The sequence below is a fragment of the Macaca nemestrina genome, chromosome 15, assembly GCF_043159975.1.
Source record: "Macaca nemestrina isolate mMacNem1 chromosome 15, mMacNem.hap1, whole genome shotgun sequence".
NCBI lineage: Eukaryota > Metazoa > Chordata > Mammalia > Primates > Cercopithecidae > Macaca > Macaca nemestrina.
The window spans coordinates 48,182,356-48,199,494 of NC_092139.1; the positions used below are offsets into that span (position 1 = coordinate 48,182,356).

At 38.6% G+C, this 17,139-nt stretch overlaps 1 protein-coding gene across 18 annotated transcripts in view; it reads left to right on the plus strand.

Annotated features, from left to right (window-relative positions):
* The window catches only part of LOC105481485 (mono-ADP ribosylhydrolase 2), a 2,105,812-nt gene that overhangs the window by 562,180 nt on the left and 1,526,493 nt on the right, over nucleotides 1-17,139 (plus strand). For 4 of the 18 annotated variants that reach the window (XM_071080862.1, XM_071080863.1, XM_071080859.1 and 1 more), the window contains one exon: nucleotides 1,384-1,465. The exons of the other annotated variants lie outside the window; for them this stretch is intronic. In XM_071080862.1, the coding sequence (XP_070936963.1) occupies nucleotides 1,384-1,465 (82 nt within the window). The remainder of the gene's footprint in view (nucleotides 1-1,383; nucleotides 1,466-17,139) is intronic. 18 annotated transcript variants of the gene reach the window in all.

A 17,139-nucleotide genomic window follows, 5' to 3' on the forward strand; every position in this document is an offset into this window, starting at 1 on the left:
CAGGTTCTTTTCTGACCTACTTGAACTACTTTTATTGATCAGAATTGGCATGTTACAATCTACATACTTCTCCACATATTAATCTTTCACTCTTTGCTCCCACTTTTTCATCTTCCCTGGTGAACTACCCATTCTTTATAATTCAGCTCAAATATTAATACCACCTACTTTGTGTAAACTTTCCTGACTTCCCCAGGTAGAGCTGACTCTTCCCTCTTTTTTATTACCTTTGTACCTTTACCATTTCTTTATCTTCCACCTATAGTGATAGGCTTTTACTTTGTTTTTTTCTTGTTTGTTATAGACCTAGTTGGGATCAGTCCCTTGTCTACTTACCTCCTCCCCAAGAAGCTTCTTTCTTCAATCAGAGGCAATCTTAAACAGGACATTAGCACTAGATACACACAGACACAGATACACACACACACACACACACACACACCCACCCACCCACCCACCCACCCACCAAACAGGTTTTCTTAAAGTTTTACTGAAAAATTCTGGGGAGACACGGAAGAGGATTAACATGATGCACTCCAAAGCACAGACTTAATAAAAGTGCATTGGCTACCTCTATTTTTCCCCAAGCAAGATACCTCATATTTTTCTTTCTCATAATGTCATCTCTTCCATATACTTTCTAAAATGTGCCCTTCCTCATTCTAAGCAGGTTAGTTGTCACCCTCAGCTTGCATAAACCACCCAGCAGAGCAAAAGCCTCTGTTGTTTCTAAACCCTGCCCTCTCAGGGGCCTCTTTCCTGCCCTTAGGTTGCTTATCACAGTCTCCAGTATTTGAAAATTCATCTCTCTCTTTTTTTTTTTTTTTTTTTTTTTTTTGGAGCCAGTAAATAGCAACAGGAGATTAAGCTGCTAATAATAGCTAACATTTATAGTTAGCTTATTGTATGCCAGGCACCATACTAAGTACTTTATATATTACATTTAAATAAGATTATCTTTATATCCCTCTGCCTGCAGGTTTGTCACTGTGAGCATTTGCACAGTGATGACTGTATTATTTTTCTCTGTATTCTTAATACTTAGCAACGTGCCTGGCACATAGTAAGCACTTCATAAATGCTTGTTGGATGAATAGTGTGTGTACATTGATGTAATGTAATTGGTGGTGAGAAGAATCAGCCTGTTCACAGTACCTTTAGTCATAGTTCTTTTAATATTTGTTTTTTGTTTTCACCTCACCATGGTTCTTTTCTGCTAATTCATCGTGTGGTCAGTACAAGCCCTGGTTGTCACTCTGTTATCCATGGATATTTTCAGTTCTTATATTCTGACAACTAATTATTCCATGGGAAGTCTTTTAATCGGGATTCTCTTTGTTTATATTGAAACGACTAATACCTTTCTCACACATCTCATTTCAGCAACATGAGTTGATGCTGTATTTTGGATCATGTATTTTGGACCAGGTGGCCAGGCGGCAGCACTCCCCACCAATGCAGACAGGTTAGATTTTCAGTCTGTGCTTGGTGCATCTCTAGGGGGTTAATGAAGTCTCCCCATCGAAGCCGCTGTGATGAGAGGACAGGCAGGACTCCTGCTCCCTCCCAGCCTGCTCTGAGTTCTAATCCGAGCAGCTGTCCTTCTGTCTGGTTTACATATTCATCTTTTGGGTGAAATGGTGTTATATATAATATATTTGAAAAGGATTGGATTAAAAAATCTATTCTATTTAAAATATCAAGATAGCCATACATAACACACATAAATAGGTCCTCAACATTAGAAGGCTGAGTAGTATAGTCAACTGCTGAAAATAAATACAGCACAGCCTAACAAAAACACCTTTCTCCTCAAACACTAACAACAACACCACCACCAACAAAAAACCCTGAAACCAAAGCAAAAATGTAAGGGTGAAGACACATTTTCTAGATTGGTCAGTCACAGCAGTGTATTCAGAAGGCAGTTCTTCCTCTGGGTTTGAGAGGCCTGTAGTCATGTATACAGAAGCTATCTTGGGTAAGATGCCTCTACGCTGTCGGGCTACTCTTTAAGATCCTTAGTGGGTGCCAGAGGCCTTTGGCCTGTACTGCATAGGCCCTTTCTTGTTTGTGGAATCTCAAATTCATTTTCTCTCCAACAGGCCTTTGAGTTTCTTAAAACTCTCCAGTTCTTGTCCCTGCATGTTTTTCCCTCTGAATGGCATTTGACTCAGGTTGCCAGTCATTAATTTCCTTGTATGGAATTAAGGAGATCTTCTGGTCCATTCTGTGTCTAGAGGCAATAAGAGAACCCCTCTTCATAGATCTAGTCTCAACATGAAGCATTAGAATGTAAGATCCCAGCTCTAGAATATAAATAAGGTCACTGAGGACAGGGATTTCCGACTGTTCTATTCATAGATGTTTCCCTACCTCCTACAGCAGTTTTTGGTAATCTGTGGGCACTCAATAAATATTGTTTAAATGAATGAAGGAAGGAAATACTGGTCTCACAGTCAGGCCTTTTATACTTTTGAGAATGAATTTCTCAACTGTCTCATCCCTCGATCTGTTATTAACTATGCTGAAAATATTTCTTTGCTTTGAGTAGCATTGTAGAAGATCCTCTTCCATTTTCCTATTTTCATAGATGATCTTCCATTATAAAAAAAAAGACACTGGCATGTTTCTGCTGTAGAAAAAAGGAAGCAAAGGGATAACTACAACTCCTTCTATTCTTCTCCCCCAGAAATACCCTTTGAGGCCTCACCAATAGATGGCTTGCTGTCTCCTCCGATCACCAGCAGACAGAGGGGCCCTGGTGTACTGCTGTGTTCTCTACATGAAGGGGGAAATGAATAATGTGTGATATTCCTCTCTGGAATGCTGAGTGTCTCAACCTTCCTTGTACAATTATATTTTCTGCTTCATGGTGACAACAGCATCGCCTGTGGGTTCAGAATCAGAGACATTTGTGCCGCCTTTCTTGGATTTTATATAATCAGTGAGTCCCCTCCCCAAGAGATCGGGGAGTCAACTATCTCTAAACATTTTCTCATCTTTTCTTCACCTAGGGTTCCTGGGCTCCTGTTGGGCCTCACTGGAAGCTCCTAGGGTTAAATCAGCCTTGGGCATTAATTTCAGTGTCTGTTCTCCACAGTCACAAAAATACGGACGTCTAGTTACACTTTATAAAATAGCAGAGATCCCACCTAGTCTACTGACAGATGTCAGACATAGCATCCTCTTCTAAAAATTTACTAACTTATGTTTTCTGGGTACCCCCAAATTCTATAGCAAGATCTAATTCTCAGTGCAGATCTTAACACTGTATCTGGGTACTTTGTGTCTATATGAGTTTGCCTATTCATAAGAGTTCAGAGGCTGGTATTAAACATCCCCTTTTGTCTCCTGCAATTGCCCATAGATCCTTCCTGAGGATACGCCAGTCTAGTTATGAGAGGTGATCCGGACATTGTTCATCTAGAGTTAATCTGGCCATTGTTCTAGATAAAACACAGATAAAACCACAAACTCTAAAATATCCTCAGTCCTTTAAGGATGATAGAATGTGCTTATAGGTTATAGCTAGGTTGATTATAGAATTTATTTAAAACATGACACCTCGAAAGCAAAAGGGAGTGGTATTTATAATTATATTGCCTCAGAAGTCATAAACCAGGACCTATAGTCACTCTGGTTATGGCAGAAATCTTGCGTTGGAAAATCCTACCTTCAACTTATTTCACTCTACATGGTGAAATTGTTTTTAAACTCTTCTTTGAAGTAGTCTTTCACCTTAAGGATTCCCTTTTCCGAACCACCAGTGTCTTTTTTGATATAATTATGTGGTCTAATTCACCCATTCCTTCACATTATTCATGTTCTTAGGCACTTTCTGTATCATTACTAGAAGTTGGCTAGGGCTCTAGAGATGTCCTAAGCTTTTTCTTGAATAGCAGCTGACTGGACAAATGAAGACTTTCTTTTCTAATTTATCCTAATAAATTGGAATTTCACCTTTGTTTCAACGCCAAATGTGGACTAGCAGTGGCAAGATAAGGGTGGAACAGAGGGGGAAAGGGAAGGACAGGATAAAGGAAGGATGCCTACCACCTATGTATACATCGCACCTGGGATGCTCATGCTCTTGTCCCCTGCCTGCGTTAGCCTTGGACTCACTGCTCCCTTGAGATGCCACTAAAAGGGAAAGGGAGAGCATATTTAGAACGCTCACTCCGCCCTAACTTTACCACCTTCATTGTTGCTCCTCAAGTCGTTAACCTTGTCATTAGCTTCCCAGTCCTCCTTCCTGGTTCTGAGCAGCCTTCATGCTGAGTCTCAAATCAGAGCTCCTTGCCCTGCTTCCTCACTTGCCTCATACTGTCTCTGTATTGCTTTCCTCTTGCAAGAACTCCTTCACCACACTAGGAGAAAAGCCTAGAAGAACCCCATTCTTATTGCTTTATGGATGAGAATGTAAGGGGTTAGGAAGAGCCCCCATTTTCTTATCTTTATGTTGAAAATGCAGGGTGATATGTGGTCTTGACACACCCATTTAGAATTCTGAATTTATTTTCTCATCAAAACTCCTTTGTAACTGGCCGTTTGGTTTCAAAATACTACAAGTAGTACCCATTAGATATATTAGCTATATTGGTGTTTAAATAGATGTTTATGTTCTTATCTGTCTGTCTAGTTACCATATATAATAGTATTTCCATACAAAAATCTGAGCTTAGTTCCTCAAGATTGCTCAGATAAAATTTGGGGAGATTGTCTATTTATAATTAGGTCTATCTCCCTTTTTTGCTAGTTGTCATTTGAATACGTTCAATTCCAAGCTGTTAAAAGTTAGCAATGCTAATGATAGTGATGATTACTAATGTTTATTAAGCAGCCTTCATGTAGCAGGTGCTGCGTTAGTTACTATGTTGTCATTATATTTCATATCTCAGTGTGATGGAAGTATTATTTCCATATTACAGATGAGGAAAGTGAGGCACAGTGAGGAAAAGTGAGGGGCTTAAGGTTATGTAATGTATAAATGATAAAGCTAAGATTCATGCCCAGGCTTGTCAGACTCTGAAATTGGCATATTTTTACAATGCCATGTGGCCACCTGTGCCTGGCCATATTTTACCATGTGTTACCACATTGGTGTGTCTATTTTAGGTTAGGAGCAATTTTAGAGAGAAGCTGTGCCCTTATCTGCATCTTTAATACCATTTGGGTATGTTAGTTAGGACAGTTGGATGCTAAAGCACTTAAAGTAACTTTTAGATCATTTGCATTTCCCAATAGTGGTAAATTAAGATATCAAATAAATCATATATTCCCATTGATTTGAAGTTGCTTGTTATGTTCTCTCCCTTCTCCTGCTGGTTTTTCATTCAATGCAGCCAATAGCTATTGGATTCATGTTGTTGACCAGGCTAAATCTACTCTTTTTCTAATCATGCTTCCTGAAGGTTGGAGGATGTGGAGGGGGAAACATTTGCCATAAAATTGATTACCAAGGACAGGGCAATGAATAAGACTGATACCAGAATGTTGATCTAAAAGAGCCCTTCTTTTGTCATGTTGGCTGTAAAATATCTTGCATGGCCCAGAGTACAATGAACTTAAAATACAAGGAGGGTGCAATGCAAGTCACCAGGATGACTGAGATATTTTCCATATCTCTTTTAACCCAATTGTGACTTTGTAGAATGTAAATTGCATAGAAAATATATTTTTCACACTGTCTCTAAATCCTAGTTGCCTTTTTTGTCATATTCTTTTTGTTATTTTTCAATTAAAATAGGATCCTGTTTTCCTTTCTTGTCATAGTCTTTTTTTATTTCTCAATTAAAACGGGATGGGTAAAAAGGACACAAATTCTGCCACTGCAAATGATCTATCGGTTTTGGAGGACATACTGACTTGATGAAGATCCAGTGTTGTCTTTCAAAATTTGATTTACATTCTGCTCATTCACACTTTTAATTGTTATTCCCTTAAAAATTAGTAAATAAAAGGAGCCATCTTGTTTACATTTTAAGTTGTCAATTAGTATTTTTGGACTGTCAGTTAGTATTTTTGGACTTGTTTTCCTCATAGACAGAAGTCTTTCAAGTCTGATTTATATTTCTCTTCAGATTGCGCTCTTGAGTTCAACTCTTCACAGACATCTACAGTATTCCTTATCTCAGTTCTCCAGAATATGCTTATGAAATGGCAAAGGTTCCCTTGTCCCCCTCACAGGGCATGTGATGGGGGTGCGGCTCACTTCTTCAATGCCCTGCTGCTCAAACCTCTAGGGGTGCATACAGACCAGGAGGCTGTGGGGCTCCAAACCCACGACAGTGTCTAGGGGTGAATGCTGAAGGCCCCAGTGGGTGTGTGTTAGAGGGTGATTTTTTTAGTTTAACCATTTGTAGGTGCCCTGTATTAGTTCAATTAGACCCTGGTCTTAATTGCAAGGACAGAGGGCTTTCTGTATCTCAGGGCTCTTGCCTTGGTGTACGGATCATACATGGACTTGGAGAATAGTGCAGCGTTTTATTGAGTGGAAGTAGCTTTCAACAGATGGGGGGCCAGAAGGGAGATGGTTTTCCCCTGGAGTTGGGCTGCCACTTGGCGGCCTGGGCTCTCCTCCAACTGCCCCAGCCAAATTCCACGTCGTTCTGCCGGTTGGTGGTCAGCCGGCCTGCCAGTGTCTGTCAGTTTGTTCTTCTCGATGTCCATCCACCTGTGTGTTCTCTGCTGATGTGCTCCTCTCCATATCCAGCTGCTTCTGTGTTTGCCTGCTAGGGTTTCACAGGTTTTCACAGGCACAGGATGGGGGTGTGGCAGACCAGGGTGGTCTTGGGAAATTTACTGCCCAACATTTGGGCAGTAAAAGCCTGTCTTCATCTAGGTTCGTAGGGGTGGAGCCCTAGCCAGGGACCATGCTCTCCTCCTAGCACTTCCCTTACCGCCTTCTGTATCATTTAAAGGGACCACTCTCTTCCCTTCCCAACACTTCCATATCACTTACAACCAACCTCTGATTATATAGGCAAACAAACAAACAAACAAACAAAAAGCCAAAAAAACACAGTTCTAGTGAACAACCTGAAAACCACAAATAAAATATGTATCAATGAATTATACGGACATTATAGGAAGGTATGCAAATGTACTATTTCTACGGAATGAATGCCCTGGGGACAATGTCTCACGCTGTGCATTGTGGAGTCATGAATTTCAGCAGTTTCATTGTTCTGTGTTTTACATTAAAATAGCAAAGAAAGAGTACATGTTTAGAAAACTATTTCTTAATGATTTGTTAGACACATGCCAGAATATCTAATGTTTTCCATATGTGGTTCAGCTGAGCCTGTAAGATTTGATAATATACCATTCTGAAATGAATGAGTGCCTCTAAATGTAGTAATAGTTCTCATGTCCACTTAAAGGGCAATTATTTCAACCATTATGTTTTAGGAAATGGGCTGGTTAAATAAGCTGAGTAAAATAAGTAGCCTGGCTCACCAAGAAAGGACATGATTTGAGAGAAATGGGACTAGTCTTGCCTTTCTCAAGTCCATCCTCAATAGCCATCAGTATCATATGAACTAAAATCTTATATAATCTTATTTGATCTCAATATAATATAAAATCTGAGCTTTAATAAGCCCCACTGCCTTTACAGAATGAAGTCTACACTTTTTTTTTGTTTTTTTTTTGAGACAGACTTTCACCCTTGCTGCCCAGGCTGGAGTGCAATGGCGTAATCTCAGCTCAGCACAACCTCCGCCTCCCAGGTTCAAGTGATTCTCCTGCCTCAGCCTCCTGAGTAGCTGGGATTACAGGCATGCGCCACCATGCCTGACTGATTTTGTGTTGTTGTTGTTGTTTTTCAGTAGAGACGGTTTCTCCATGTTAGTCAGGCTGGTCTCAAACTCCCGACCTCAGGTGATCCACCCTCCTCGGCCTCCTAAAGTGCTGGGATTACAGGCGTGAGCCACCGTGCCTGGACTGAAGTCTACACTCCTTAACATGGTGTACAAAGTTCCTGATCTAGCCACTGCCTGCTTTTACAGCTTTTTTGCTTACCCTCTTTGTCTACTACTTTTAGCCACCTGAACTGCTAATATTCCCTTCCAATGTCCTTTGCTTTCTTAGCCCTTTGTCTTTTTAGGCTGACTTTTTTTTTCTCCTTGAGACATTTTTTTTTGGGGGGCGGGGCCGGGTGGCGGGTCCCAACATTTCTTGATCTCATTTGTGGATTATTTTAAGTAGCAGTGTGTTGTCTGGAAACAGACATGGACCATTGATTAGGTTGGGTTGGGCTCTCTTCTCTGATTCAACAGTAATAGAATAACCAACACTTACAGAGTGATGTGACAGGCTCTTGGAACATCCTGTAAGTGCAAGTTATCTAATTTGACCCCTAAACCCACCCTGTGGAGGTAGGTATATGAGGCTGGGTCTTATGTAATAATAACTAGAGCATAGATTAGGTGCTGGCTTTTCAGTATCTTTTCCTCCCATAACTTTATCCCTATATCTGCATGTGTAACTAGGCCCAGATGTGGATAAACCTTGATTAGTTCGTTCACTTCTCATTTTCAGTGACTGCTCAGGAAAGGGCACGAGATTCAGTTGTGATCTAGAGGGCACTAGGGGAACTATTAGGTAGGTTGCCTTTACCTAGAAAGATGAGATCATCTATATGAGAACATTTTGCACACTGAAAAAGCCATCATGCTAGTTTTAGGCTTCAAGTAACAAGAAACCCAAAAGATTAAACAACAAGATTTATTATCTCACATCACAAGAAGTTAAGAGATAAGGCAGTTCCAGGATTAGTTAATTCATTAGTTAATAACAATAAATATATAATTAAGGACCCAGGTCTCTTTTTATCTTTCTGCCCTGCCACACTTAGTGTATTGGCTTTTGTCTTCAGACTTTTCACTTCGTGCTTGTGGTGTGGCTACCACGACTCCTAGACCACCTCATTACACAGCATTTACAGGCCAGGATGGGCTCCTCTTCATGTCATTATATGACAATAATTTTCATGTCCTTTTTAAAGCATAAAATAAAAATTCCCACACACCTCCAATAAAACTTTCTGTTCTGTCCCATAAGCTAGAACTGCATCTCTTGCCCATTCTTGAGCAGTCAGTGAAAATGGAAGTGAAATGACATGATTGCCAAGACTGATCAAGGTTTATTCCCTAGGAGGATTGAGTTTCCCAGAGGCACATAGTCATTCAACGTTTGAATGAAATTGGGATTCTGGGAAAGGAAGAAGGGGCTAGGGCATGTCTTTTTATTAACTAGTGGTATCTGCCACAGCACTATACAAATATGAACTCTCATTTTTAATATTAGTATATCAATGTTTAATATATGGCAGTGGTTTCAGAAAGATTCATTTTTGAGATAAATTTTTAAGCAAAGAGGGTCATAGTGTTTTCTTTCCCATGTTTTAGATTGGGTTGCCTCAGAAGCAGAAACAACGATTTGAGCACAAGTAGTTTATTTGGAAGGTAGAGGAGGAGGGGAAGTGATACAATGATACAGGGAAGAGAATGGATTATCACTGGGTGACCAAAGCTTACTGCCATAGAAGCACTCTGAGAAATGGTACAGAATTACATGCAGAGTCATCCCTCAGAAGGAGGAAGGGAGCTGGGGTAATTGTACCCCAGCTTTTGTCAGTTATCTGTTGAGAAACTCAGGGAAGTGTGTTAATGTCCCCAGGACCCTTGTGATACGGTGTTTTGCAGCTTTGTGGGGAAGCTTTCAGGCAAAGAGATACAGATATTGGAAGCTAAAAGTCCCAGGGAACTGATAAGGCTCAGGGGATGTGAGACCCACAACTACCACATTCCTTTATGTCCATAACACAAAATAAAGAGCAGAAATGTCACAGAGCCTGCAAAGGGCTGGTGATTGGTTTCATCAAAAAGGGAAAGAAGCACTTCCATATTTTTTATTTAGTTCTAAAATGGGGTATTTTCTAAAGCTGTGTGATTTATGTATGTATTATAGCCAGTTATTTCCCTGCACACTGCTTACATTCATATATTCTGGCAGAAAAAATCTGATTTTAATAGCTCTAAAAATCCATGTTCTCTGCAGGATTTGTATTGATGCTTACTGAGAGCAGCTTAAAGGTCAAATCCTTATATTTAAACTATTAGCTCTAATTGTTAGTGGAGTACATTTTAATGTTACAGAGTTGGTTAAACTGCTGGTATCCTTCCACCTTCCAAGATGATTAAGAGCACTGAAAAATAATTTATCTTAAATTTTTAAGTGTGCGTTTAATTTTCTCATTTATGGCATACATAACAGAATGGGAATTAATTATTAAGTCTCAAGACAGAGAATCATTGTTCAAATCAGTACACTATGCTTCATTTAACTCCTATAAATAGTGCATCCTAGAGACATAAACTTGTGCAGTCAGTAGCAAAAGGTGGTTGTTAATAATCTGTTAGTCACTGTGTACACTCAATTGGCCAAGTATTTTCTCCACTTGTTCTTTTGTTATTTTCTCTTTTATTGTCCCAAGAATACAAAGCAATTAGCCAAAATTATATCACAATCTCTGGAAATTATTTTATTTTCCATTTGTGGTTTGGGGACAGGGAAGGTAGGAGGAGGAGGGATGGAAAGAACTTGTCAAAAATTGATGCAGGTGTAGTAGATTGAAATAGTAGGATCTCAAAACATATGTCCATGTCCTAACCTCTGGAACCTGTGAATGTGACCTTATTTGGAGAAACGGTCTCTGCAGATACAATTAAGGATCTCAAGAGGAAGTCGTCCTAGATTTAGGGTAGGCTTAAAGTTAGATGTACATTTGAAACACAGGGATACAGAGGGAAGGTCGGAGGGATACTGGAGACACAGGGACACCCAGAAGAAGAGACCTTGTGAAGATGGACACAGAGATTGAAGTCATGTGGTCCCAAGCAAAGAGATGCCTGGAGTGACCAGAAGCTGGAATTAGCAAGGAATATTATTCCCTAGCACCTTCTGAGGTAGCACAGCCCTACTGACACGTTGATTTTGGACTTCTGACCTCCAGAGACGTGACAGAATAAATTTATGTTGTTTCAAGGCACCAATCATGTGGCAATTTATTACAGAAACCCAAGAAAACTTATGTAGCAGGTATTTTATTAGTGGTAGTAATGATAATGAAGATAACGTTTTGCCTACAATTTTATAGTTTACCAAATGTTCTCATCTATGGTTATCAGAGTCAAATAGTAAGCTGAATGATTCATAGAAATTAAATGCCCTGCCCCAGCTATATCTATAGCACTCCAGTATCTCAGACACAGAGCCACCAGCCCATAAGAAGCTACCCCTGGGAAGGGAAGGTTGAGGAGCTTCCTCAAGCCTCTAAGGAGTAACAGATCCTGGTGGAAAGTTTTTTCTCCCCACCCCGTATTTTCTCTTCTAAAGCCAGCCTAATAAAAGCTGTGCTTCAATTTTCTCATTAAACATTCCTCTCAGCCAGCACTCGACGTTCACTGTGTGGATACATTCCAATGAGTTTTGTTTTTTTCTTTACCATATGGTGATTTCAATTTGTACTCACTGTAGATTCATTCATTTCTTTATGAAGAGCACATTTACTTCATACCTCCCAAAGGCCTAACGTGTGCTTATGCTGAAGGACAATAGCAGTATAACGATTTTCATACCCAGGTTTCTAAGAAGCATGGCTTTCACATTTTGTGCACAAAACAATCCTGTATAACTAAACATTTTTAACAAAAAATTTAAGGACAAGATTTGTGCAGTATCATGAGCCATTACTTATTACTGATTGAGATCATTTATAGTCATTCAATGTTTGAGCAGGTTAGTTTTCATTAGCAGTTTTTCCACCCTCTTGGTTAAGAGAGTGAATGCTTCAGATGTGGTGACTTGTTTGCCTGTTGTTCAAATATACGCTAATGGCAGTTTCTCAAAATGTCAATCACTTTATCTCTGCTTTAATTTACTACATATATTGCTCAGACTGCTGAATTAATTATGTGAACTTGAAGTTTCAGGTCTTCAAGTAATCCCTGGGTGATGCATCGGGATTAGGCCTTTGTATCAGAAATTACGGACATGTGTGCTGAACTTTTTTTGTCTTGCTATTTTTTCAGCCTTGCATAAAGGGCCAAAAGATGTGAAGCCTTATTAAACCCAATTTATAGGAGTCTGTTGTTTTGGACTGAGCTCCTGCAACCGGGCCCATACCAGACCAAACCAGAATGGAAATCACTCTTGCTAGGTGCCAGGTAATAACCAAACTGAAAGAGCAGTTTTCCAAAAATCAGATTTCACAGCAACCAATCAGAAAGGGCTCAGTCTACCTGAGCCTGGATGATAAGGAAATTCTGTCTACTTTAACCTTATAAGGAAAGTAACTTTGAAATGACCAATCTGCTTTTCGTTCTTTATTTCTTGTTCCTTATTTCTGCTTTCTTTAGCACTTTCTGTCTATAAAGTCAACACCTGCTGCTCAGCTCATCGGAGCTTCCCCTGTTTTGTAGACGGGATGCTGCTCAATTCATGAACCGCTAACAAAAGCCAGTTCTATCTTTAAACCTCAGTTAGTTAAAATTTTGTTTTTTGACAAGCTATAAGAAGCACATAGCCACATGACTTATGATGATAAATTTTTAGATTATTTCTTAACTGTTAAGATTCTCAAAAATGTTTAGGAAAATAAATGACCTCTAGGTTTAGGTTTATGGTGGACTAAGTGGTGAACCATTTAATCTTGAAAAAAAAAAAAGAGGATGAAAAGTAATAAAGTTGTACTCATCCCTGATTTCTAAACATCTGATCATATTAAAAGATTCTCATGTATTCCAGAACTTAAAGTATAATTTAAAAAAAAGATTCTAGTATATAGTTTTAAATTCTCATATACTATTATATACCTCTTTTACTACAATAATTAATCACTTTTCTTTGCAAACATTTTCATTGGGATCACTAGTAAAGTCATATTTTGCCTTATTCACAGTCCAGGTAAAGAATTTGAGAGCCTTCTTACCTGTGTTTGGACATTCATTTTTTTGGATGTACTTTAATGTGTCCACATGGATATACTTTTGGATATACTTTAATGTGTCCACATGGTAACTTGAAGCAATAGCAACTATGTTTAACTTATCAAATTTTCCATAAACCAAATGGATAGTCAATCCCTGTAATATTTAGTTCTTCTTCTGCACAAGATATGTTCTTGCTACTAGTCTTGCTACTTATTTAAAAAAAAAAAAAACTAGTTAAAAGAGAAGGATATCTAGGCTCTATCTTTTAAAACCTAAATTATTAATTACATGTGTGTTTCTTGAGGATGGCATGGAGATCCAACTATGAAAGCCTAAAACACAGAAAGGACCACACTGTCAGATTCGAGCATTGCTTTATCTGGAAGGGTAATTTCATTTTCCTCAGTGTGAGTGGTGAACAAAGAGGAACTAAAGGTAGAGACCAGATGGAAAACTGGGTCACCTTTCTGGGTCTTCTTGTATTTGGATTTTTATTCTTTGACTCAAGTTTTGTTTCAGATGTGGTAAACTTTAAGAAAGGAGGATATGCTGACGTTCAAATATAAATATGTATTATGTTCTTACTTTTATCCATGCTTCTGTTTTCCTCCATTGGTATAAAAATTGACTTAAATATAGAAAAGAAGTTTTATCTACTTAATAATGTATGTTACATATAACTGGGATCAATGAATAATCTCATTGATCAAGAGTATCTTCAAATACAGATATATTTTAGAAGGGAATGGAGATTGCTTTATGTTTAGCATTTCAATGTACATTTGTTGAGCATCTACTTTGGATCAGATCCTCAGAGTCTAAAAATGGTTTTAAAATAATTTCTTCATTCTCAAGGGGCTTAACATTAATTGATGGGGAATAGGGGAAGGATAATTTTCGAACAGAAAAATAAAAGACAGTTACTAAAGAGAACTATGAAATATATTGTTGTCCTTGGAGACAGAATTAGGGAAAATAGATGAAAGAGGCAAGGAGAGAGGTTTTGACTTATTACCAGAATAAGCTTGATAATGATCCAAGCATAAAAAACAAAGAATGACCCTCTATATTGGGAGCTAGTGAGTACTTTATAGTTAGAAACATTTATGCAGAAAATGAATGATTTTATCTGAGTACTACTACTTGGTTTAGAGGATTGAAGGAACCACCAAGATTCCTTTAGAATTTAAGATTGTACTTTTGAATTAGTTAGGTATCTTTATAAGAGTTATCCTGGCCAGGCACGGTGGCTCACGCCTGTAATCCCAGCACTTTGGGAGGCCAAGGCAGGCAGATCACCTGAGATCAGGAGTTCAAGACCAGCCTGGCCAACATGGTGAAACCCCATCTCTACTAAAAATACAAAAAATTAGCTGGGCGTAGTGGCAGACGCCTGTAATCCCAGCTACTCAGGAGGCTGAGGCAGGAGAATTGCTTGAAACCAGGAGGCAGAGGCGAGGTCATGCCATTGCACTCCAGCCTGGGCAGCAAGAGTGAAACTCCATCTCAAAAAAAAAAAAAAAAAGTTTTCTTTTTCAAAGAAGTCTTGCCAAGGACTTGGGTGGGCATTGTGTTGGTTAGGTAACTAGGAAGCTGTGGTGGAATAACTGTTAAAGTCTTGAGTATATAGTGAAGAAGAAGAAGCAAGGAAGAATTAATTATGCGTTAAGGTCTCCCAGTATCTTCCCTTAGCTGCTGTAATTTTACCAGGACCCTCTCTTTCCTTGGGTTATATGGTCAGGTGGCACTGAAGTGACTTGCACCAGCAGGCTTAAGCACGAGAACTAACCTGATCATATTATATCCTAAGAAGGTATTCTAGAATTGAATTAGTAGAAGATTTCATTAGTATATATTTTTAGATTATATATATAATCTAAAGTATATTATATATATAATCTAAAGTATATATTTTTAGATTAAAGTATTAAAGTTAGTACTAATGTAATTCACTTTGTTTATGGAGAGTTGTTTACTTATTAGAACCTATAAAATAGTTTTGATCTAATGGAAACAGTCCTCTTGGTTACAGGAGGGAAATGTATCATGGTTTGACAAAAAAATAAAAAAGGAACTGGAGCATTACAACTCTTAGAAGTAAAATTTTTTGAACTATTTGTCATTGGGAGAAATGACCTACAGTTTCAAAGAGTTGTCACAAAGAACTGTCCCATCATACCCAACAACATATATGTGAGTGTATGTGTGTGTGTATATATATATGCACAACTTTGACTTCCAGGGATCTCCATTTAATATAAAATAATTCTCTGTGACAATTATTCTTTAAAAATGCATTCTCCATTAACATAAGTGGAATTTCGACTAGCCAATACTTTGAATTTTCATGTCTCAAGTGGAGGATTTTACTGGATACAGAAAAATGAAAGAAAATCCATAGCCTGAACAGAAGAGAAATGAGCTTAGTTTTATATTATGCTTCAGGAAGAATAAAGAATAATATATGAGAATTGGAGGTATAGAGAATATATGTGACATAGTTGACAATTATTTATGTTATTCCCTTTGGGGACAGTTCATCTTTATAAATAAGTATTAACATGGTTAAATGCAAGGAATCTTTAGGAGCAAAATTATAATAAGACGTTATTTTTATCTTTGAACAAAATCTAACCTAACTGGACTGAAACTCAATGGGTAACATTGGTGTTTCCAATGTATGTGTGTGTGTGTGTGCATGCATGTGTGCATGCATTTATGTATCCATGTATACATTAAGTCACATTTTTTATATTTGTTCCACTTTTGATTGAAGGCAGATATTGTTGGAGAACAGATCTATTTGTGAAACCTTATTGGGAACATCCAAATTGGCAAAATGACTTGGTGCCCATCTGCAGTAAATTAAGATGTACATCTGATGAGGTTGGGGCTTCATGCCAGTGCCTGTCTCAACATGTTCAGTTTTTAACTGAATTCTGTCAGAATTCCGAGTCAGATAATAATTAATGCCACAGACATTTAATGCATCTTTATTATGCAAGTGCCTGTCTCTGTGACTGTAGGTTTAGTCAGAAAGGGTCAGGGTGGCTTCCTGGCCATGATATTAGCCTAGAGCTCTCCCTACTCCCTCCAGCCCCATTCCTTCTGTTTTCTGTTATTCTACTCTGTTCACTCTCATTCTACCCTGGGATTGATCATTGGGATAGTGATTGGAAAATGTTGCTTCACTGTGGAAGAAAGCTCATATGAGGTCTATGTTGTTTGAAAGCATTATGTGATGTCCTAGTTAGGATTCTTCCAAAAGCAAAACCTGACACAGTGACTCAGATATGATAGTTTATTTGACAGGTAGTTCCAGGAAACAAGAATGAGGAAGAGTGATACAGCTTTTAAAAATGGATTTTAATGAGCAGATTAAGGATAAGAGTAACTAGGACTAAGTCCTGCTATAGATCTTGTATAAAATAGCCTCCAAATTGTCTACATCTAGGGACAGGGAAGTTGAGTGTTTATTCACTGACCCCATTCTTCATTGTTTGTGGTTTCTCTTGGGGGTGTTTAATCTCTTGCACTTTCAGCCTGCCCTAAACATGGGCTGAGCAGGTGGAGAGGCAGAAAGACACAAGTACTTTAAGTTGGGGAGCTGCTGGTGATTATAGGAACCAGGTAGCTTCAGATGAACTCAGAGGTGTGCTAAGAGGATGTGAAGCAGGGCATCACCAATGGAAGTTCCATATGGTTTCTATTGAAAAGGAGCTTCAGGGCTCTATTAATGTATAGAATGTCTACTTCTGTTTTCTCCAGCTCATCTACTTGCCTCAAACCAACTAAATGACCAAAAGGAAAAGTTGAAAATGGCACCAGTGGTTCATCCTGCTCATTTTCCAGCATAGTCTGAAGGCAGACAATTCTCATACTTTGCCCATTTTAGACAATCTTCCTCAGGATGCATATGGCAGTACGAAAACAGGAGCCTCTCAGAAATCCGATGCAGCTCCTTACTAGATCTCTATTGTCAGCTTCTTTGCTTCTTCTCAAACCTGGTTCTCAAAATACCATCCGCTTAACTGATATAATGGCAATTGTAGTGGTAGTGCTATTTGCTATCTTTACTTGAGTGCTTACCATGTTTCCACCATTATTTTAAGCACTATTCTGTATAAATAATCAGAACAAT